The sequence below is a fragment of the Electrona antarctica genome (assembly GCF_951216825.1).
Source record: "Electrona antarctica genome assembly, chromosome: 9".
Taxonomy (NCBI): domain Eukaryota; kingdom Metazoa; phylum Chordata; class Actinopteri; order Myctophiformes; family Myctophidae; genus Electrona; species Electrona antarctica.
Window position 1 is genome coordinate 41834674 of NC_136790.1, and position 24388 is coordinate 41859061.

At 41.9% G+C, this 24388-nt stretch overlaps 2 protein-coding genes across 3 annotated transcripts in view; one reads left to right on the plus strand and one right to left on the minus strand.

Moving 5' to 3' along the window:
- The first annotated feature begins 10574 nt into the window (after positions 1 to 10574).
- The window catches only part of poc1a (POC1 centriolar protein A), a 65552-nt gene continuing 51738 nt past the window's right edge, over positions 10575 to 24388 (plus strand). For both annotated transcript variants that reach the window (XM_079510394.1, XM_079510395.1), the window contains exons 1-7: positions 10575 to 10774; positions 17263 to 17347; positions 18452 to 18623; positions 19267 to 19446; positions 19800 to 19907; positions 20851 to 20966; positions 22141 to 22274. In XM_079510394.1, the coding sequence (XP_079366520.1) occupies positions 10772 to 10774; positions 17263 to 17347; positions 18452 to 18623; positions 19267 to 19446; positions 19800 to 19907; positions 20851 to 20966; positions 22141 to 22274 (798 nt within the window). In that variant the 5' untranslated portion in view covers positions 10575 to 10771. The remainder of the gene's footprint in view (positions 10775 to 17262; positions 17348 to 18451; positions 18624 to 19266; positions 19447 to 19799; positions 19908 to 20850; positions 20967 to 22140; positions 22275 to 24388) is intronic.
- On the minus strand, positions 12582 to 16672 carry b9d2 (B9 domain containing 2). The gene is made up of 2 exons (XM_079509343.1): positions 16275 to 16672; positions 12582 to 14461 (listed from the first exon to the last, which is right to left on the minus strand). The coding sequence occupies exons 1-2, from the start codon at positions 16509 to 16511 to the stop codon at positions 14171 to 14173; spliced, it is 528 nt and encodes a 175-aa protein (XP_079365469.1). The 5' UTR covers positions 16512 to 16672; the 3' UTR covers positions 12582 to 14170.

Genomic DNA, 24388 nt, shown 5'->3' on the forward strand with positions numbered 1-24388 from the left:
GCTACAAATCCTCCTCACTCTGAACTGAACTGACTCATGGGCAGGCTCCGTTTAAAGAATGTAGCATGATAAGAGTTACAACAAACAGGGAGGAGTGATTCCATTCCATCTGTAGTTTTACGCAACAGGTTGGTAGTATACCGGTATTATAGGCCTACTGTACTTTATTCCATTTCGACCTGAGGCCGATTCTTTAAAAAAAAAGTCTTCTAAGTTCTGCAGTTTTCTGAAAACCCCTATGTTTCTATATCAGTGGTGCTCAACCTTTTTCATGTCGAGGATCCCCAGAATGATCTGGATTTGGCTGCGGACCCCCATCTGAAAATATGTTGTTCCAGGGACCCCCCCCCCCCCAGAAGCTAATATTTGAGTTCAAATCGTTCGCTCCGAAAGAATATATATTCAGATTTGCGTGCACATTTTCACGATTTTTCATAATGCTTAATACTTAAAACACTAAAAGGGGTTCCCGCCCAGAATGGGATATCCAAGATACTGATTTCCTAATTACTTGTGGTCAGGATAAAGCAAAGCTGTTCACACACAGCGTTCAGGTAACCTATATGACTCAGAATCAGAAAAGGATTTGAAACACCCGAACGTGTGTTCAATCAACTTCATGTAAAACTCAGTAACAGCAGTAAAATGGCGCAGGTTATGTTGAGCAAGATATTTTATTCGCTTTTTTTTGGAAAGCTGTCACCAATTCCTATGTATGATTGATTGATTGATTGAAATATTTATTAACAGTTTGCAGAATTACAGTACATTTCAAGCTCAACTCAATACAAAGACTGTTAACTGTGAGTGGAGTGTGGACGACCCAATAAAGCATTACACTTGTACAAGAGGGTCCACCTTGTTCAATTCATCAAAACATTTAGAGATGTACAAATATACACTTCTATAAAGCCAAAGAACAGAACAGGAATTCATCATAAAGGAGGTAAAAAGGGAAACGAAACATATAGTGAGGGGGAAAAGGGGTGGGTGGGTGTTGTGTGTGTGTGTGTGTGTGTGTGTGGGGGGGGGGGGTCAGATTTTACGGGGGCCAGTTTCGAATTGCAGCCGTCCGAGAGCGGTTTTGAAGGAGTCAAGGGATTCGCATGTCTTAATGACTGTTGGTAGGGCGTTCCACATTTTGGTGGCATAGGAGCGAAAATAATTTAGTCCCTTGTTTGTGCCGAATCTGGGTTGCACATGGTTTGTTGCACTCCCTCTGGTGTTGTGGGTGTGGACTTCATTGACATTAAGGTAAATTAATGTTTTATGATAAAACTGTTTTATTGTGTATTACTGCTTCCATTCCAAAGTCTATTTAAACGTTGTCACATTGCACCTCTATGAATTGCACGCTGTGGAAATCAGCACCTATAACAATCTGTTCCATCTTCAAGCGCTGCCTGCAACACTGTCATATGACAAACTATAAATGATTATGAACCATAAAATGCATTGTTTGTACTCTCTCAATTTGTCAGAGTGAAAGCAGAAGCTCCCTGGTGTGTGTGGCCCTATAGGTGACATATAGTGCACGTATACAGTATGGTAATTCTCACCATATTCTTATTGTCATCATTACATTAAGCTTTTAAAAGTGACACGTGGGTTACATTTTACGTCACAGTCTTGTCCTGTCTGTGACGATCACTCGGAGAGGAAGATAAACTGAACGGTCTGTGGGAGAGATGTGATGCTAAAAGCGTCACTGGCCCAGAGGCTTATTCTCTGCTCTTTTGTGCGTCACTAGATTAAGATAAATATGGAGTTTGTTCTTGTTTGCCTTGGGATGTGGGAGTTTTTGCTTGTGGATTGCTGTAAACTGTCAGTGGGCCCTACCTACCAGTATATCCAGTAAGGAGGAAGTGTATAGGAATAAATCACGTCACTGAGGAGGACAGAGGAGGAACATGCATATTATACAGTATACTCATGGTTCTTTCCAGTCTGGACCTACTGTACGTGGCTTGAACTGATGACTGACATTGGCATCATTAGAGACCTGCTGTGCTCTTTTTTGCATTTGCAAACACAAATGCCTGAGTATTGAGATGCTCTAGTCTGTTTGAAATTGAGACATGGCACGGTTGCAACACTGCAGCAAGTTGTACAAACAAATGTGTTGTATGCTCTTACGGTATGAAAAAGGGTGTGTTCTGTGTGTGTGTGTGTGTGTGTGTGTGCGTGCGTGCGTGCGTGCGTGCGTGCGTGCGTGCGTGCGTGCGTGCGTGCGTGCGTGCGTGCGTGTGTGATCGCTACATGTGAGGAAACACCTGACCACTCCTTTCCTTGTTCCTTGCGAAAACATAATTATAGTGTAATAGATTCCTTCTCTTTTTCTCTTCCTTCTTCCTTCTTGACTATCCTGTTCACCTATTATTGAACTGGGCCAATATTGACCTAAAAGCATACACATGACAATCACAATCATACAATAAATAATGTACGAGTGTATACACTATATAATATATAGTGAATAGTGAACAAAGTGAACAAACATACATATTATGTATGTTTTTTTTCACTTTGTTCACTATTTTGGGTACATCATTACAGGCTAAATAGCTGGTCTTTATTTATTTAAAAAATAAATAATCAAAGAGCACAGCTGACATATAAAGGGTTAAAGTGGTTAGAGTCCATGGCAGTGTTGTTTTTAGCAAATTTAGATTTTATTTTTAGTCGTAGTCTCTTTTAGTCACCCGGAATGTCTTAGTGTTAGTCTAGCTTTAGTCGACTAAATCTACAGTCGATTTAGTCGACTAACTTGACGGGCCTTGATGCCGTCGTAATGGCTGATTTTCAGCATGCAACGAAGTGTAAAATGACTTATACTGGATCTCTTGTCCACCAGACCCTTCCTAACATTTTAGTCTAGTTTTTATTTGTTGACGAAATTGTCAATATATTTAGTCTTAGTTCTAGTCATCATGGCTTAGTTTTCATTTAGTTTTTATGTAGTTTTTGTCAGTGAAAGAAAGGTAGTCGACGAACATTTTTCGTCTTAGTATTAGTCGACGAAAACAACATACTGGTCCATGGAAATCAATCCTGCCAGGGTGGGGAGGTTTGAAATACGATCACTGAATCACACCATCCCATGAAAACAGGCTTATGAAGCCTATACGCTTCTAAGCTTGTGTTCTCAACCAGTGTTGTTTTTGGCAGCAAATTCTGATTTTAGTTTTAGTCAGTCTCTTGAATAGTTTTAATTTAGTTTTAGTCACATTTTCGTCACCTGGAATGTTTTAGTGTAGTCTAGTTTTAGTCGACTAAAAAAATAAAAAAATAAATATCATAAGATTTCAGTGAGTGACACTGTCTATGATACCTATTAATTAAGCAATATTACACAAGAGGGTGTGGGTTAACGTGATTATTGCCACGACAGTGATGCGGTAAGGAACGAGACAAAGTCGAGTTCCGCAAGCATCACTTTTTTTAATGACAGATGTAGTCACTACGACCACAAATGTCCCAAGAACTATAGCGCTCTGGGAAAACAGAGCAGCTGAATTCTTGGTTTTGATTAGGTGGTGAATGGTGCTGGTTTGATCCACGGCTAGAAGCCGTTTCAACCCATCAGATTGTTTCCTCGAAACGACCTGTTGTATAATATTAATTATTAAAGCATTAATAGTCCAGAAACTATTAGTGCTTAAGAAGAGGTTCTAGTAATTAGTAAAGCCAGTTACATGGATCTACTCGCACATAGATTAGGCCTACATAAGCCATATAATAGTGTAAGGTGGGCTTAGGTGGCTCCAAAGAGGAAATGTGATATCTCTCTATGTTTACTGACAAATGATATCCTCAATGCATTGATTATGAACTGTACCTTGAGGGCATATTAAACAGCAATACAACAGGATCTGTGGCAAGCTGTGAATATATATGAAGAAGCGAAGCCAGTATTAGCAAATGACAAACCTTGATCGTTGAGAGTGGCTATATCAGTTTTAAGAAAAAGTTAAAGTTGTTTTTGTTCAAGCAGGAGATGTAAAGAAGAAGATATGAGCTATATACAGATCCCGATATAATATGGTATTTGTGTTGATGTCAATGTGAAGACTGAATTGTACTAGCTATCAAATGTATTAGACATGCTATGAGGTCATATTTTATGTTGCATTGTATCGTATTGTATTGTTGTGTTGTATGAATGGTGTATTGTCTAAGTAATGACATGAAAAACTTTGTTTTTGATGATGGTTTTGAGACCCCAGGAAGAGTAGCTGCTGTCATGTAGCCTACAGCAAGCTAATGGGGATCTAAAAGAAGAAAGAAAATCAAGTAATTGAGTGACTTTATGCGGTTTTCCCACTTCCCAGTTGCTCTTAATTTAATTCAGTTCAGTCACTGCTGAATTAATTGACTATAGTACATACTCATAAACGTGTTTGTTACTGAATAGAAGAAAGATCTCATTCTCAATAACCGTTGTAAAAAACGTTTGCGGTGAGTGATCCTTCTAAAAAATAATTTGAATGTGTACCTTCTGCCATCTGGTGTCACCTAAAAGAACAGGCTACTACTTCGCTGTGTCACAGTATTACAATTGAACAGAGTCAGGCTACATCTAGTCATAATTACTGTATACCAAAGGTCACAGGTATACCAAAACAAAGTATATTAGTAGAATGGGTTCTGATGCTGATCAAATTGTTTTAAAGCAGAGAGGCAGGAGGAAACCATGTGTCTAGAATTATTATTATTATTTCTTAAAGGTCTGAGTGGTGATTTCTCATCATATCCTCTCGTCATATCCTCATCTGACCCAGTTACATTAGTGACTCAGATTACATTGATTATTTTTCTTTATTACACACACACACACACGCACACGCATGCACACACGCACACGCACACACACGCGCACGCACACACACACACACACACACACACACACACACACACACACACACACACACACACACACACACACACACACACACACACACACACACACACACACACACACATCTGTGTTGTACAGTATATTGTGTATATTATTGGTTCGTACTGCAGATATAAGGTGGCCTATGTGTGTGGGATCTGCGTTTCAATCATTTAAATGACGTGTGTGTAAGGAGCTGTGCGTTTGTAGGCCCTCTGGCCCTGTCTTAACACTAGCATGTCTGAGAGGTCATTTTGAAGTTGATTATCTTTGCCCATGAAGCTTTCAGAAGGTTCCCCTTCCATGACCATCATCATTCCATCATCATTCCATCATCTCAGAAATGTTTGACATCTGAAACATTTTCTAAATATGAATTTAAGCACATGCTACTTCTGTCTGATTTTACTTCAGACATGCTAGTGTGTTACATGTGCATGCAAGAGTATGTGTGTGTGTGTATGTGTATGTGTGTGTGTGTGTGTGTGTGTCCGTGCGTGCGTGCGTGCGTGCGTGCGTGCGTGCGTGCGTGTGTGCGTGTGTATGTGTTTAGGCAGAGTAGCAACAAGCTGTCATATTGTCCATTGTTCATAAGCTTGATAAGCCTGATCATCCGGGCCTTGAGGCCGTGGTACCACTGTGTGGTACCTTGAGGCCGTGGTACCACTTGCCAGACAGTAGCAGCTGAAACAGTGGTGCACGGTGGCTGGACTCTTTGTTAACGCTACAGGCTTTATATTGACAATAACCAATGTATACATCCTGGATGATGGGGGGAAGCTCCCAGCTCACATCATCCACTGATGCTTTCTGGGCTCTGAACCCCCCTCTGCTTTGCGGTTGAGGACAGTACCACTCCCATAGCAGGCACGGCAGTGATGTATCCAGTCAGGAAGCTCTCAGTCGTGCCTCTGTATAGAAGGCCCAACAGGATCTTGGTAAATGGTAAATGTGGCATTTATCACCCATTCACACACCGATGGCAGAGAAAACCATGCAAGGCAAAAACAACACTGGTTGTTCTTGGCAGCACATTTAGATTTTAGTTTTAGTCATAATCTCTTGAATAGTTTTAATTTAGTTTTAGTCACCTGGAATGTTTTAGTGTTAGTCTAGTTTTAGTCGACTAAATATCATAAGATTTTAGTCGACTAAATGTACAGTTGATTTAGTCGAACAAAATGTATTTTGGTGGGCGGTGATGTCGTCGTAATGACTGTTTTTTTCACTTGCTGAAAATAGCCGATCTACAAGCCCACAATGCGTCGCAGCGCGACGTGCTGTGAGCTTGTAGATCGGCTATTTTCAGCATGCAACCAATTGTAAAATCACTTATACTGGATCTCTTGTCCACTAGTCCCTTCCTAACATTTTTGTCTAGTTTTTATGTGTTGACGAAATCGTCAATATATTTAGTCTTGGTTTTAGTCATCGTAGCTTAATTCGTTTTCGTTTAGTTTTCATCAGTGACGAACATTTTTCGTCTTAGTTTTAGTCGACGAAATCAACACTGGCACCAACCTGCACAACGGGAGCAATTAGGGATTCAGAGTGTTGCTCAAGGACACTTCGACACCAACTCTGGGGGAGCCCACAGGGATCGAACTGGGAACCTCACGGTTCCCATCCGGCTGCTCTACCGGCCACTCTGCCCTATACGCCACTAGCCTGGCTAATAAGCCAGACGCGAATCAGCCGTGTGTGATTTGAGTCTGGCTTATTTGAGTCTGGCTTATTAGCCAGGCTACTAAGCCACTGCCACAAGTTGGGCCCCATGCAGGGCTGGACTATGGGACAGAAATTCGGCCCGGTCATTTTCGCGCGAGTTTGGCCCAGACTGACCAACATAAATGATACAAACCAACAGACAACTACACAACCCGCTGTTGCTCTCACAAGAATGATGCTGGCAAATGAAAGGGCCAAATATGACATTAGTTTGTTCACGATCTGGGCCGAGATCACAATGGCCTGACTCACACGCGCACAACAGATTGATGTATAGCTGATGCATGAGACTTATTGACTGATGCAAGCTCACAATGAATTTCCAATGGGAGTCACACAACATTTGTGTTGTATGAGGGGGTGGGGGTCGAAACACAGCCGAAAGCCGTACAACACAAATGTTGTGTCAAACCATGTGACTTCCATTGGAAATGCATTGCGAGCTTGCATCAGTAAACAAGTCTCATGCATCTAGCATCCAACAATGTTGTATGCTAGATGCGAAGGTGTGAGTCAGGCCAATTACTTTTATTTTCAAAGAGTCCATTTGTTTTTAAACAGCCTAAAATGTAGCTGCTTGCCATGTGTAGGCCTATACAAAGGTGTAATTACAAAGTAGAAGTTGCCACAAAGAAATCCTGCATGGTGTCAAAGGAAAATCCCAAACCTCGATGCTCTTTTGGTATAATTCTGGTAAACAAAGAAAGTCCCAATTCAGGTCTGCTCTCAGGGATTCAGGTCTCTGAAGAGAGGGGCAAGATGGTACAAGCCAGATGGAACAAGCTGTGATGACAGAGGCTGTCTGATTTTCCCGTGTGACACATGTGACTATTAGCCTACACAACAGGTGTAGGCTAATAGTCACAACTCACAACCAGCCCAGCTAGAGTCTAATTAGTTTGACTGACTCAGGCCAGGTGTTAAATCAGCCACCAGCCACACCAAACATCACCCCAAGTTACACCAAACTGAGGCTCGGGGGGAGAAGCCCATGAGGAAACATGTTGTCATGGCATCGTCTAGGCTTTTCCTTCTGCACCACAGGTGTGCTGTCACACCAAGCTCAGAGTCTAGTTATTTTGACTTAAGAGAGAGAGAGAGAGAGAGAGAGAGAGAGAGAGAGCGAGAGAGCGAGAGAGAGAGCGAGAGAGAGAGAGAGTTGTTGACCATTCATTAATCACCAATTAAGTTGGAGCACTGTACGCCAGGTCTCAACAGGACACACACCTGAGGGGCTCCTGTGTTGACGAGGGGCAGAGGTTCTCAGCCATCTGGTTTACCAGGAAGATCCAGCCTTACAGGCTGAGCTTGAGTCGGGCTCACTCCAGAGGGGCCACATTACTGTCATAGCAAAAAATAGCCCCTGGGCTGTGGGTCAGCGGTCCATGCAGGCACCTTGGCTGGTAGTTCAAGTCTGGCAGTGTGCCTCGGGCTCGACTCCTGATCCTTTACTGCATGTCACCCCCCCCCCCCCCATCTCACTCCCCCATTTCCTGTCAGCCTACTGCCTACCCCTACATAAAATAAAATAATAAATACAATAATAATAATAATAATAATAATAATAATAATTGAATGAATGAATGAATGAATGAATGAATGAATGAATGAATAAATAAATAAATAAATAAATAAATAAATAAATAAATAAATAAATACATACATACATACATACATACATACATACATACATACATACATACATACATACATACATACATACATACATACATACATACATACATACATACATACATACATACATACATAAAACCATTTTTTTAGTTATAGTTATGTTAACTTTATGAACTAAATACAAATGCATTGGACAATGAAAAAAAGACTAACATTTTAATACTATAGTCATTAAGTCACATATATAGACTGATGTAATTAAAGCAGGGTCATGTTTGCATTAGGGTTAGTTACAATAATATATCGGCATTCTGATATTAACCTGCAGGCCGCATTAAGTGATGGTGGGGGCCATGTTGTGGCCCCATGTGGCCTCATGGCCTCATGTGGCCCCCGTGCCGCCGCAGTTGCCCATGTGTGCTGTAGCCTATAAAGAACAGCGCTCTCGAAGGCTAATAGTTACTCTTGTCCATTGTTTATGTAATAGCCTCCTAGGCCTATGCTTTATGACATACACAGATGGGGGTGCATACTTAGTTTAGACTAGTCATTGGTTAGACATGGGTTAAGGTTAGGTTTAGGTGTGCTGCCCCGTGGGAGGTTATAGATGTAGCCAAATATATACACTGTAAAAACAACACAATTATTACGTGAGTAATAATAATGGTAGCTTACTAGGTTACTATATATAACCGGTTAGCATTTGTATAGGCCACCATTGTTGACGCCACAGGAGTCAAGGCCATATTTTAGGAGTACACACAGATTTGTGTGAGACATTATGAGATTTGAACAAAGCCCACAAGAGTCTGTATATAGAAGTGATCTACTCACAGCAGGGTGCTTGTTAGAAAGCAGCATAATCCCACATAAATAAACTGGTCTATTGTTATCGTTGTCATGCTGTCATGGTGCTTACAACTCAGAACGTTGTTACAGCTATACTTCTGGGATGCCAACAGTGTTGTTTTCGTCGACTAATATACTATGGCGAAAAATGTTCGTCGACTACCTTTTTTCACTGACAAAAACTACATAAAAACTAAATGAAAACTAAGCCATGATGACTAAAACTATGACTAAATAAATATACTGACAATTTCGTCAACAAATAAATACTAGACTAAAATGTCAGGAAGGGACTAGAGGACAAGAGATCCAGTATAAGTCATTTTACACATGGTTGCTTCGACGCGATGTGAGCTTGTAGATCGGCTACTTTCAGCAAATGTAAAATCAGCCATACATACATTTTAGTCGACTAAATCACATGTAGGTTTAGTCGACTAAAATCTTATGACATTTAGTCGACTAACACTAAAAAGTTCCAGGTGACTAGTAAAATGTGACTAAAACTAAATGAAAACTATTCAAGAGACTATGACTAAAACTAACATAGAAATGTGCTGCCAAAAACAACACTGGATGCCAATGCCATTTCTCTATATAAAGTTAACACAATCTTGGAAGAATTTAAGAAGATTGTCATGCTGATACTGATACATTCTTTTGACTTTTATGGTTTGTCAGTATATTTAGTCTTAGTTTTAGTCGTCATAGCTTAGTTTTCATTTGGTTTCCATTTAGTTTTCGTCAGTGGAAAAAGGTAGTCGACGAACATTTTAGTCTTAGTTTTAGTCGACGAAAACAACACTGGCCTATAGGTCATCTGGCAGGGGCCTAACATGGATCTATTCATCCTGGCAATCTTATTTATTCATTAATTCATTAATTCATTCATTAGATTGGGTGTATGTGGGAGACATTCTTACTCACAAGATTACATTTGAATGAATTGAGCATGAAAGACCCCAATGGTCCAACAAGTCAACAGGCTTTCTGGGGCTTTCAATCCTCTGAGCAGACCTAGCATTGAACTGCATTTCAATCAATCAATCAATCAATCAATCAATCAATCAATCAATCAATCAATCAATCAATCAATCAATCAATCAATCAATCAATCAATCAATTGATATCTGATATAGTAAACAAGTTATTCTCTGGTATAGAATAAAATGTAATCTGATCTGTGTCACACTGGTGACATCTGGTGGCGGGGAAATGTAACAACATGATTGTGTTCATAGGCTATAGTTCAGCAGTCTTGTTGTGTTGTGTTTAATAATTAAAATACCATTGTTTTCACGGTGCACAGTAGCCTTTTAAAGACCCCAACAACGCTATAGATATATATTCTCTTGACATTTAACGTCTTGTCGACTCAAACCAAACGACATTTAAATATCATAAATGGGAATGTGCGCTTTAACGTTTAACCGGAAACGCGGTCGCAGCAGCGCGTAAACTGAAAACCAAGCAATTTGTTGTTGTCAGCAGCAACAGATGGTTGCTGTGTGACTTGTGTGTGTCTGTGCTAACTGGCTAGCATTAGCTAGCTCTCTGTGTGGTTAATTTATTAATTAGGCTATTGTTATTAAAAATAGGTTACATTTCAAACAGCGTTTTAAGACCCCAGTGGCAGTGCCTGTCCTGTCGAACAACAACAATATGGTGAGTGCACTGCTAACGTTAACATTGCTGCTTGTTTATTAACAATTAACTTATGTTAGCTTACATTTGTTCTTCGTAGCAAGCAATACAGCATGATATGAAACATAATAATATTAATATTAATAATAATAATAATAATAGTCATACAATGTATGACATATATTAGGAAGGAACTCCCTAAGAAGTGGTACCTACAAGGGCAATATAAATATAGTGTGTGTGTGTGTAGCTCTGGTCCATAGCTCTAATGCATTTGTGTGTGTTGTTTATCATACCACCACATACTGTCAGTGAATACCACCAGTAAGACACCCTGAGGGTGCGTGCGCACATCCATGAATTCTGTACTGGCCATATATGGAGCGTGTCTTGAGTGTACAGGGTTTGATGAGGTCAGATCAACATATGGAATGAATTCTGTACTGGCCATATAAGGAGCGTGTCTTGAGTGTACAAGGTTTGATGAGGTCAGATCAACATATGGAATGTCAGAACAGGTCAGCTCCATATATGGAGATCTAAGGGTGGCAGCGGGGACATTCTCTTGAGTGTACAGGGTTTGATGAGGGCCCAGGTAGGGCCGGGCCTTAATCTTCGGGCCTGTTGAGAACACGGCTGCACTAATAACTTTGGGGCAGGCCCGTCTAGATTAAATGGACAGGTATCAGTCAAAAGGGAGACATCGAAGGATGGATGGGGAAGGATCAACAGAACAGAACAAAACAGGTTCTGACATAATATGTCAGATATATTATATGTGTTATATCCATATAGGCCTATGGAGATCTAAGGGTTTGAGGTCAGATGTAGAGTTGCTGGCCAATATTGATGACATGAGGGATCTCCATATATGGGCTTAACTGCGACAGCAGGTCACATTTACTATTACATCAGGATCTCCACATCTTTATCCCTGACGAGACCTGCATGGCACACTGATGGGAAATGCACAATTCCATAGTTTGACATTCACTATACATTGACATGTAATGTCATGTGTGACATGACTGACATGTCCCATTTTCAGACATTTTAGTTGTAAGCTATGTCCTGTTGAGGCACCGCCAACTCAGCGTATGAGCAGCACGGCTTGAAGTCGTGTGGTGGTGGATGCACCGAAAGGGAAATTCTTGGCCGAAACCATTATAGGAAACAGTTGGCCGAAAACCAAATATGATTAATATTATATATCTTTTTTTCTACCATTGGTGTCATGGCCGTACCTTAAAGCTACCTGATTTATGGCAAAATAAATTATGGCAAAACTTAACTTAAATAATAATCACTATTATGGGCTCATAAAACATTTATTCAGCTCTTTTGAATGCATTAATTGCATACACTATTCAGTGATATATTTTCTGCCTATTCGGGCCGAAATCGAATAGGCCAAAAATGCATTTTTAGCCATTTTCTGCCGAATATTTTCTGCAGGTGCAGCCGAATATCCGGTGCATCATTAAAGTAGAGCAATGGTAGGTGTTGCGCTCCACCTCAGCAATCCATCTCCCAGAGGTCTAGCGCATTGAAATGGAGATAGACTCCCCTGCACCCTCCCTGGCTGATACCGACAATAAGCCTCTTACTTACTTGACATATATTTGAGCTTTCACACACAGGAACATTTTGAGCGCATATAGTGTGAAAGTGGCCCTGAGATTCTCTTTAAGTTTCAATACATTGCCTCTAGTTGTTGAATTTGTGCCTTGAAATAAGTCCACAAAAGACATGTGCATGCATTGGCAATAGTTGAGAAATAATGATTATATTTTATGGCAAAAACATTTTACAGTCCTTTTTATTAAGAAACAGACTTCAAGACTTTAGACAACTTTTTTTTAAATTCATATCATTGCATTAAAACAAAGGTATAAAATCGTATCTAACAGAAAAGAGAACAGTCAATTATTTCTACACATAGTGTATTTGACCATTTCAATACTCATAGGCCATCACGATTATTCCAAAATCGTCTAATCGCAATTATTTTGTCATTGTTTCGTTGTAATCGTTTCCATGTTGGAAAAAAAGTCACACATTAAAAAAAGCCGAAATAGCTGATCTACAAGCTTATAACACGCCACAAAGATTAACTATTTACACTATTTTTTTAACCTTTTTTATATAAAAATAATGAATGTCAGTAATTTTTGTATATTTCAGTTATTTGCCCTGTGCATTTTTTGATTACCAGGCAAACAGAAATGCATTCTTTATTCATACGTATCAATGCCAATGCCGCCCCCCCGAACCTCAAATGACGTCACATTGGCTCTACAGAGCCGAGCCGAACCGACTTTTATTCGGCTCTAAAATAGGAGTATGAATCGGCCCAAAGTCCCTCCCTATTTTTCTATAGGCTACTGTACATGTTTTCCCTTATTTTCTAAGTGTATATGATGATTTCCTTTTTTTTGCATAGAAGTGCATATCATTATCTGCATGTCTTTAAATGTTCTGATGAATTGAAAATTGAGGACCCTGATGTAAACACGTCTTAGTGTTTTTTCTGGTTTTATCCTGTTAGCAGATTGGCCTTATACTTTCGTTGAACTGTACCCATTCTACAAACTGTTAATTAATCATGTGACAGCCTCACAGCCCTAAAGGTCCAAACCAAACCAATGCAACTCTTTGCAACTGCCATTGGGGAATAATGGTTCCAAGTAGTTGCATGGCGACCCTCTGGTGCCGTTAGGGCCAGAGCCATAGAGTGAGACAGAGTTACGACATTGAGGGGGCAGAAAACAGCCTGGTCACATGGTTCATGTACTCGAGCACGAGCCCATAGACTTCATTGTATTCTGTAAACGTCCGGTTGTCCTTTTTCAATAGAAGTCTATGTAGAAGAGCCAGACTGGCCCCATGGAGTAAACGGAGTTGTCGTACCTCTTGTCTTACTATGGCTCAGTGCTTAGGGCATGCATGGGCAACTGGCGGCCCGGGGACCACATGCAGCCCTCAGCCCTTATCAGAATACTGATCTACTATTGATTTCAAACATGACCCGCTTGAATTACTTCAGTCTATATGACTAGAGTATCTGAATGACTAGTATTTGAATTGTATTGTCTTTTTTATGTCCAATGCATTTGTATTTAAGTTCATAAAGTTAACATAAGTATAAATGTATTTGAAATAATTAAAAAAAATTACTTTTCAGGATTCCAATTCAAACACAGCAAAACAAATGTCAGGATTTCAATTCAAATATAGCTGATCTACAAGCTCAAAACATGTCGCAGTGTGACGCGTTTTGAGCTTGTAGATCGGGTATTTTTTGCTACGACAGTAATATGCAACGTCACCAACGTGGCCCCTCTGGAGTGAGTGTGGAATTATAGTGGCCCTCTCTCCATCGTCAATGTTGCCCAACCCCTGGGTTAGGGGCTTAATTTAATATTCAACGCCGTATTTGTCAAAGTGTCTCATGATGACGGCCAGCTCCAGCTCCACGGTGCCCGCGGCCTCGGTGTGCAGCCGGTACCGGTCCGCCCCGCCATAGATGAGGTCCGGGCTGCGCAGCTGGAGCCCTCCGCCGACGAACCGCTGCGCCAGCTGCTCCTGCCAGGAGCCCAGCGGCCGCCACGTCGCGCAGCGCACGCGGTGCTGCCCGGGCCCGCACGGGACGTGGCAGTAGCCGTAGCCGTACAGCTGGCACCGTCCAAAGCCGTCCTGGTGCCACACCTGCAGATAGGGGTGACCAGATCCAAACTGTTCATTTTGAGGGACAGAAGTATCTTGTGTGGGACGGGACGGGGTTTAGCAACTTATTACTTAAGTTGCTATTAAAACCCTGTAACACCCGAATTCATTTCTACTTGCAAAAAAGAGATTTCAACCTTACTACTACTTTTTACTACTAGGACTTAACAGAGGAAATGATGTAAACAAAATAAAATAAAAAGTTTTATGCAAATGTTATGCACATTTATAATAATTATTAAAATAATAATAATAAATGAATAATTTACATTTGGGGGATATCTTTCACAATAATAAATAAAACATGTTCTAGACATTCTAATGATCACAAAAATATATATATTACAGGCATTTTAATTACTTTTATCAGGGTTAAAGGTCAAAGGTTATAGGTTAATTTTCATTAAAAAATGTAAATGTGTGCCTCTGTGGGGGGTATTTATATGCAAATATGACCAGTGGCATTGCAAGACTAAACAATGAACATCAATGATGATGTTTAGGTGAAAAAAGAACAGAACAAATATATATTAATTAAGTAATTAATTAAAATAAGAATGTTACCAAGAAGCATCGTTGGAATGCCTTAAAGCGCAAATAACATGCATTTTAAAAATGCTTTTAATATTTAATATCATTGTCTATGTCCCTCAAAGTTATTTCTAATGGTTTGAGCCTCAATCACCACTCTGATATAACCAGGCCTTCTTCTTTCTGGACTTTGAAAGCAGTTTTGGCTGCAGTACCACAATGTTCTGATGTGGTGGGGGTGCTGATATGCAGATTATTTAATATTTGAGTCATTATAATACTGATGCTAGATAAAACAAGGCTTGTTTCCATGCCATGCCAGCTTGGAAAATCAACAATGGTGGACATTGTAAACAAAGTGGAAATGCAAATTTGGAACTGAAGACTGAAGAAGAGGAGGAATTATACAAAGTAGGGTGACATTGATGACATCACGATGAGGCCAAAATCAGTTGAGCTGTTCCTGAGAGCAATTTCCATTAAAACACCCATATGATATGAAAGCCTGATTGTTCAAAATTGGTTATTTGTGGGGATAGAAAACACATATGGGAGCCCCAAAAACACAAAAGAAATTGAAAAAGTTGAATTTTATGTTATAGGTCCTTTAATTGATGTCACATTCGACCATAGGTCTAATAGGCTACTTAAACTATCTAGTCTTAGCCAACTAAAAATTAACACTGGCATAAAATAAACAAACATAATTACTCAGACTCTTCAACAAAGATGGCAAAAACAAACATTCTTTGTTCTGTACATACAATTGTGTATAGTACAAAACACTGAAGTCCTTAAACCTATGCTAAGTGCTAACCCTAAACCAGTGGTTCCCAAAGTGGGGTCTGGGGACCCCCAGGGGTACCTGAGGGAGTTCCAGGGGGTCCCCAGCTAAATTTTAGTTTGGAACCAAATGGACCCTAACGGGTCCATTTGGCTCCATTTGTACACTCAAAAGTTAAATTAACATTAGTTTTACAATATGAATTGGGGGTCCCATAGATAGAAATGCCATTAAATGGGGGGTCCGTAGACTAATGCATGTCAAACTGGGGGTCCTTGAAATTAAACGGGTTAAGAATCACTGCTAGAGCCGTAATAATCTTCTCTTATAAGGGTCCTTGGAATATCCTTTCAAATGGCGGTCAGCGGGGCTAATTAGTGTCAATTTGGGGGTCCTTGACGTGAAAAGGTTTGGGAACCACTGCCCTAAACCTAAGGTAAGTGGGGAACATATGGATGACCCCCTGGTCAGTCACCCTACCTGCAGATGGAGCTTGGGCCAGCCCTGGACCCCCTTGGTGGTGTAGTGCAGGTCCAGCGGGTGGCTCCAGTACGCCGCGTCGCCCGTCTGCGGCACGTCCACCTGCGTCTGACCTTCCTTGGCGCCGGACAGTAGTCGCCAGGCGCCGCCGGCGTGGACGCCCCACTTGCAGAACAAGCTGCTCTGCGGGAAGCCGCTGGCTCCCACGATCTGTCCGATGACGTGCAGCTCTGCCATGTTTGTTGTCACAACAACGAGTGTCCTTTCATGTGAAAACAACAAGTAACCGCGATTTGTTTGTTTCAACCTCTTTTCTTGGGGTTTTTGTTTTTAAGTGGCGCCGGCGCGTAAACACTGTCTTGACCGTTGTTGTTATTTCCTTGGTAACGGAAGCTGTTGTTGCTAACGCTGCGAAAAAAAGGAAGTGAGCTCATTCCGTCTCCTATACGCTCTCCCTGCGCGTGCGCAGTAAACAGACCCCAGACTGAACAGACCAGACTATGAAACAGCGCCGCCTGCTGATGGGGCGAATGAATGGAAATAAAAATACATGAAATAAAATAAAGCTATCCACTATATCAGATGAAGATCCACGTTGAACTGAGCTTTAGAATAAACTGGGAACACATCTAGCAGTGTTTTTTTGGATGAATCGAACAAGGTGGACCCTCTTGTAAACAAGTGTAATGCTTTTAACTCACAGTTAACAGTCTTTGTATTTAGTTGTGCTTGAAATGTACTGTAATTCTGCAAACTGTTCATAAATATTTCAATCAATCAAAAAAAGTGTGCACACTTTATTTAATTAGAGTCATAAATACTGACCTATTAAAAATCATCAAGCCTGCTTATCTTACGTCTTGCTAGAATGCGGCAGTATTGCGTTTTGCACAATGTTTGTTTTAAGAGATTCATATGATGTGTTCATGTTTAGGACAAGCGACTGTAAATGGGTGACCTTTTTTAATTTCTTAATCTTATTTTAAAGGCTGATCCAACCCTGCAAAGGCATTTCAAGGGACACAGGGACACCGTGACCAGTGTGGACTTCAACTGCAACCTGAAACAGATCGGTACATAATATGCTGTGTGAATGTGTGTGGCTGTGTTGTTTTTGGCATCAAATTTCTGTTTTAGTCATAGTCTCTTGAATAGTTTTCACTTAGTTTTAGTCACATTTTAGTCACCTGGAATGTATTAGTGTTAGTCTAGTTTTAGTCGACTAAATATCATAAGATTTTAGTCGACTAAATCTACAGTTGATTTAGTTGACTAAAAATTATTTTTGGCTTGATGCCGTCGTAATGACTGTTTTTACACTTGCTGAAAATAGCCAATCTACAAGCTCACAACGTGTCGCAGCGCAACGCGTTGTGAGCTTGTAGAGCGGCTATTCTCAGCATGCAACCACGTGTAAAATGACTTATACTGGATCTCTTGTCCACTAGTCCCTTCCTAACATTTTAGTCTAGTTTTTATTTGTTGACGAAATTGTCAGTATATTTAGTCCTAGTTTTCACCATAGCATAGTTTTCATTTAGTTCATCAGTGGAAAAAGGTAGTCGACGAACATTTTTCGTCTTAGTTTTAGTCGACAAAAACAACGCTGCCACGTTTTATGTTTGTGCGTGCCTGTCTCGTCTGTATCTTTCCTTCCATGTCCATGATTTTATTTATGACTTTATCACAGTTGTTTTCAACCAGTGGTCCGGGGACCACCAGTGGTCCTTGAGGGGATTCCAGGTGGTCCCCAGCTAAATGATGGAGAGTTGGTAACCAAATGGACCCTTATTAGATCTTTAACTCTTGAGTGTGTGTAAAATGAAACCAAATGGACCCATACGGGTCCATTTGGTTTCATTTTACGCTCTCAAGAGTTACATTATTGTTAAACATCTGCATTACTTAATTTACTAGAAGTCTTAGAGAAATGTAGAAGAGTTGTCATTTTGATCAACCTTTGCCTGTTTACTCTCCTACTATGGTACAAAATCGTATCCAACGATGACAAAATATTCTAGTTTTGGGTCTTGAGAGGCTAAATGTCACATCAATTGGTGGTCTGTGGCTCAAATGGCGAATAAATAATGGACCTTGGCATGGAAAGGGTTGAAAACCACTGCTTTATGTCATGTCTGTATGAGTACATTTCATTGCTGTTGTACGTCTTTCCCCAGCCACGGGTTCTATGGACTCCTGTTTGATGATCTGGAACATGAAACCTCAGATGAGAGCGTATCGCTTTGTCGGACACACAGACGCCATCACGTCCGCACAGTTCTCTCCCTCGGGTCATCTGGTGGCGTCCGCCTCTAGAGACAAGACCGTTCGTCTGTGGGTGCCCAGCGTGTGAGTTCCAATCCACTAACTCGTTTTTTTTGTTTAGTTTTTTTAGCCATTATTTTAAACTTTAGCTGTTGAAAAATAGCTGATCTACTACAAGCTCATAGGTGCTACAAGCTGGTAGATCTGCTATTTTTCTGCTATTTGTTCATGAAAGTGTGTGCAAATCTTTGAATATATATTCTTTTCCAGCTAAAGTTTTTAACTCATATCTTTGCTTCTGGGACCTGGAACATAATATTTTCAGATGGGGGGGGGGGGGGTGAGAGGTGTTAGCCTGGTTAATAAACCAGACCGAATCAGCCGTTGGCAAAAAAATTGCCTACCAGCGGATTACGGTCTGGCGAGGCTCAGTAGCACGCCTCTTTCCTACAACCGAGAACAGGTCGGACCAATCGGGACACGGTATGCAATATGGGCGGGCTTTGGTACAGTGACGTTCAATGCTTGAGACCTTTGACTGACAGTATCTCTGACCAATTGCGTCAAAGAGAAAATGTTTGAACCCGCCCCCCGGGAAATGAAATCCAAGTGGAGCCAGCCCAGAATAATATACCGCGACAGTGTTGTGTGATATTAGTCTGGCTTATTAGCCAGGCTAGAGAGGTGTTGCACCGGTGATCATTTTTTGGTGTGTTTGCCTCTGTAGAAAGGGCGAGTCCACCGTGTTCAGGGCACACACGGCCACCGTGCGCAGCGTGAACTTCTCCTGCGACGGTCAGACTCTGGTCACATCCTCAGATGACAAGACCATCAAGGTGTGGACCGTCCACAGGCAAAAGTTTCTCTTCACTCTCAACCAGCACATTAACTGGGTCCGCTGTGCCAGGTAACGCATGCACGCACGCACGCACGCAATTCTTTACGTGTCTACCGCTTAACCACTTTCAAGTTGCAATAGGTGACATTTTTCAAAAATAGCCAAAATTGCAATGTTCTCATTGTAACTATAAGTTGTAGATCTGCTATTTAAGCAAGTTTTGTTTATAATATATATATATATATATATATATATTCCTCCCATTCCATTTTATATGGTTATAATGTGGTTATATATTCATGTAGAAAACAGAAGAAGAAATGCCCGGCGATTGGGCGATAGCCAATTAAATTCAAGCAATGCTCGCCGTTGGTCTCCCGCTGTTAAAACGTACTGTAACAATCCCATAATATCTGTTTCAGGTTTTCTCCAGATGGCCGTGTGATTGTTTCGTCCAGCGATGATAAAACTGTGAAGCTGTGGGACAAGAACAGCCGAGAGTGTATCCACACCTTCTATGAACACACAGGGTGAGTGTATCCACACCTTCTATGAACACACAGGGTGAGTGTATCCACACCTTCTATGAACACACAGGGTGAGTGTATCCACACCTTCTATGAACACACAGGGTGAGTGTATCCACACCTTCTACGAACACACAGGGTGAGTGTATCCACACCTTCTATGAACACACAGGGTGAGTGTATCCACACCTTCTATGAACACACAGGGTGAGTGTATCCACACCTTCTATGAACACACAGGGTGAGTGTATCCACACCTTCTATGAACACACAGGGTGAGTGTATCCACACCTTCTATGAACACACAGGGTGAGTGTATCCACACCTTCTATGAACACACAGGGTGAGTATCCAGTTATCCTCACCTTCTACGAACACACAGGGTGAGTATTTCCACACCTTCTATCTATGAACACACAGGGTGAGTATATCCACACCTTCTATCTATGAACACACAGGGTGAGTATATCCACACCTTCTATCTATGAACACACAGGGTGAGTATATCCACACCTTCTACGAACACACAGGGTGAGTATGAAAATAGCTGATCTACAAGCTCACAACGCGTCGCAGCGCGACGCGTTGTGAGCTTGTAGATCGGCTAGTGTAAAATCTGCCATTACGACGGCATCAAGGCCCGCCAAACTAAAACATTGTTATATTTAGTCGGCTAAAACTAGGTTAACATTCCGGGTGACTAAAACGTGACTAAAACTAAATGAAAACTATTCAAGAGACTATTGACTAAAACCTAAAAATCTAAATCTTCTGCCAAAAACAACACTGGCGGGCCCGGTCCCGGTCTTCCGTGCTGGAAAAACCAGTGGGCCTCGTTTGGCTTTCCCCACATGTGCTGGTTTCGGTTTGTCAAAAATATCAAAGTCTGATTTGGACTGCCATTATCTCAATGCGTGTCTCCTCTGTTCTGCCATGTTTCTTCCAGCTATGCCACCGCTGTGGACTTTCACCCCAGTGGGACGTGCATTGCTGCAGCCTGCACTGACAACACAGTCAAAGTATGGGACATCCGCTCCCATAAACTGCTGCAACATTACCAAGGTAAATGGTAAATGGTGCATTTATATAGCGCCTTTATCCAAGCCGCTTTACATAGATTGTGCATTACATTCACCCATTCACACACACATTCATACACAGATGGCGGCGGAAACCAATGCATGGCACCAACCAGCACATCAGGAGCAATTAGGGGTTCAGTGTCTTGCTCAAGGACACTTCGACAGTAACTCTGGGGGAGCCCGGGTTCAAACTGGCAACCTTACGGTTACCATCCAGCCACTCTACCCCTGAGCCACCGCCGCCCTGACGGTAAGGGAAACAGGGACGTCTTGGAAAATCTAAGGCTAAGTTCTAAGCTAAATCTAAGTTCCTTGGAGTGGTTGCACCACTCAAAAACGGTGTTCTTTTCTCATTAGTGTCCCAGTAGCTATAACAGATAGTAGCCAGCAGAGGGAGCCTGCCACCTGTTAAATAAGTTCCCCTCACTACTCAGATTAGCATCCAGAATACACCAAGGAGTTTTACATTACAACTGTGACCAAACATTTCTCCATATCTCCCTAATTGTCTCCACCAGGCCGAAGGCATGGGGAGAGAGTATGTTTTGCACTCCGTCCGTCCGTCCGTCCGTGTGTCCGTCCGTCCGTCCGTCTGTCCGTCCGTCCGTCCGTCTGTGATCAGCTAATCTCCGGCACCGCTAACCCGGTCGATGCCAAATTTTGCACACACTCTCCCTGGATGCCAACGATGAACCTCTGCTGCTGTTTATTTTACATTTTGTCCTAAATGATTCAGGGATACACCGAAAACCTTTAGTGTTTATTTAAGGCTCTGTTCCATTTAGTGTGCAGTCAGTGGTTCTCAAACTTTTTTTAATTTCAAGGACCCCCATAACTCTGAGAGTGTACACTTTCAGGGTGTACAGTACACTCTCAGAGTTACACGTCTGTACGGGGACATTTGGAACCCACAAGGACACTTTGAGACCCACTGGTGTAGCAGTGTGTGTTTCCAGTGAGCCAACAGTATCTCACACAATAGCAGCAGTGCAGCACCCTGACTCTGTTTGACCAGAATGGAACAGTAGCCTTCATTAGTATCAGCGGTAACACCTCTGAAGGAAATAGAGAAGGGGTCCAACAATGGACCCCATTTGTACCGTTACGGGTACCATGCATAACTGTGTGTGTGTGTGTGTGTGTGTGTTCTATAGTCCACAGTGGTGTGGTGAACAGCTTGTCTTTCCATGCATCTGGCAACTTCCTCATCACCGCGTCCAATGACTCCACGCTGAAGATACTTGACCTGGTGGAGGGCAAGCTTCTCTACACACTACATGGGCACCAGGTACACAGTGCGCACGCACACGCACACACACACACACACACACACACACACACACACACACACACGCGCACACATATAACAGTACGTTTTAACAGTGGGCGAGCATCGGCCGACACATCGCCCAATCGCCCGTCATCGGCCGAAAAGATGAATTATTTCTATCTTTTCAGACGACGTTGCTCCGCCCACTTTTCGACCATCGCCCGTTCGCCTGCTATCGCCGGTAGTCGCCGGGTCCCATAAACAAAAAATGCACTTCCGGAAAATTCGTCTGGCTGTCGCCCGCTGTTAAAACGTACTGTCTTAGTAGCTGCCTTGAAAATTCTGTCTATAGGCTCATGAGAACATAAAACTGATGTTATGAACGACAAGAATATTATCGTAACTCTTACATAACCCTTAATTTCAATTTGATGTAATTTCTCTCTCTCTCTCTCTCTCTGTCTCCACACATGCACACACCTGCTAAACACACTCTAAACACATACTCACGCATGCTCACGCTCACACGATTGCTTTGTTAAAAAGTAGCTTTCTTTTCACATAATGTGTTTCTATTGGATACATACTTGTGGATCAAACCATGTAGTGTAGTCGGCTCTATAGTTTTGCGGACGTGTGTGTGTGTGTGTGTGTGTGTGTGTGTGTGTGTGTGTGTGTGTGCGTGTGCGTACGCGCGTGTGGCGACTGTCCGATTGTGTATGGCGCGCGCACACATTACTTGCCTTTTGTGCACAGTGTATTTTGGTACTCGCCAGGAGAGCAGTCGGCCCACTCACGGTGACTCATCCCAGCGTTTGTTGGAAGGAAACAGAACTCTGGTTTCTTTCTGCCCCCCCGTTCTCCTCCTCCTCCACTTCCTTCTCCTCTGTCTCCTCTTCCTTCTCCTCTGTCTCCTCCTGCTCTGTCTCCTCCTCAGCGTCTACGGTCGCACCGCATCTTCTCCTTCTCCTCCTCCTCCCCGTTCAACGTCTCTAGAGACCGCAATCAACGGGTCATGCCCCGGCCATTTTGCTCTTACTTCACAAACGAGTATTCACCCATTGAGTTCTGAGCCCAGATTCTACACAACGTCTTCTAAATTAGAGGTTCCCAGCCACTTGTACTATAGGACCATTGGTGGTCCACAGAGGAGTCGCCCAAATAAGGAGAAAAAAGACAGATTTATATTTATATTACTACTATTAGGTAGTTCTTCCGACCAAGCAATTGGTTGAAATAGGCTATCCAGCCGTGCTGAAATGCGGCATGACAGCACACCTAGCCGTTAATAGAAGATTTGAGAACGGATTAATCAATCACATTAGAAATAATATCAGTTGTGCCGATTATTGATTAGACTGAGTTCTATCAGAGCAGCAGCATTATTGGCTTATAGGAATGGAACAAAAAGGGCAGGTCTATACGCTCCTGTATTTTAACATCAGTTATTTATGGTGGTACTTGGAGAGCCAAATATTTTCTGAGGTGGTACCTCAGTATAAAAAGGTTGGGAACCAATGTTCTAAATCATGACAGCGGTCCTCGGGTGGTATTTGGCCGCCGACCCCCATCTCAAAATGTCATGTTCCAGGGACCCCCCCCCCCCCCCCCCCCCAGAAGCAAAGATTAAAGTTAAAAATGTTCGCTGTGAAAGAATATATATATTCAAAGATCAAAAATAGCAGATCTACAAGCTCATAGCGCGGCAATCAGTCCTCTCTACATCCTCTTGCATTGTCGCCATCGTCATTGTTAAATTTATCTATGAGCTCGAAATGTGTCTAAATGTGATGTGTTGTGTCAGTTACACTGATGTAAACATTTTGATTACTAATACCACATGTCTGTACGTCCCGATGTCTGTCTACTCTCTCTGACTCTCTCTTTTTTTCCCATTCTGTCCCGTCTTCCTTTCACTGCGTCTGGTCCTTAGAGTATATATTAATAGAGACGTCGTCACCGGATTTCTCCTCCCATCCACTTGCATTAAGTTGCTCAAAAGCGCATGAGGCGATTTCACTCCTCCTTCCGGGTAGGAACAGAGTGCATTCTGGTTTGGATTGGGCCCAAACACATGAACGCGCTGCATGGCCGTTGACTATCATTGCGCGCGTTCACGTATGAAACAGCGT

Excerpts from the sequence above, each read along its gene's own strand:
- b9d2 (XM_079509343.1), bottom strand. The coding sequence starts at position 16,511 with ATGGCAGAGCTGCACGTCATCGGACAGATCGTGGGAGCCAGCGGCTTC. Across the intron at positions 14,462-16,274 it reads GGCCCAAGCTCCATCTGCAG|GTGTGGCACCAGGACGGCTT; the intron begins GTAGGGTGACTG and ends CCCTATCTGCAG.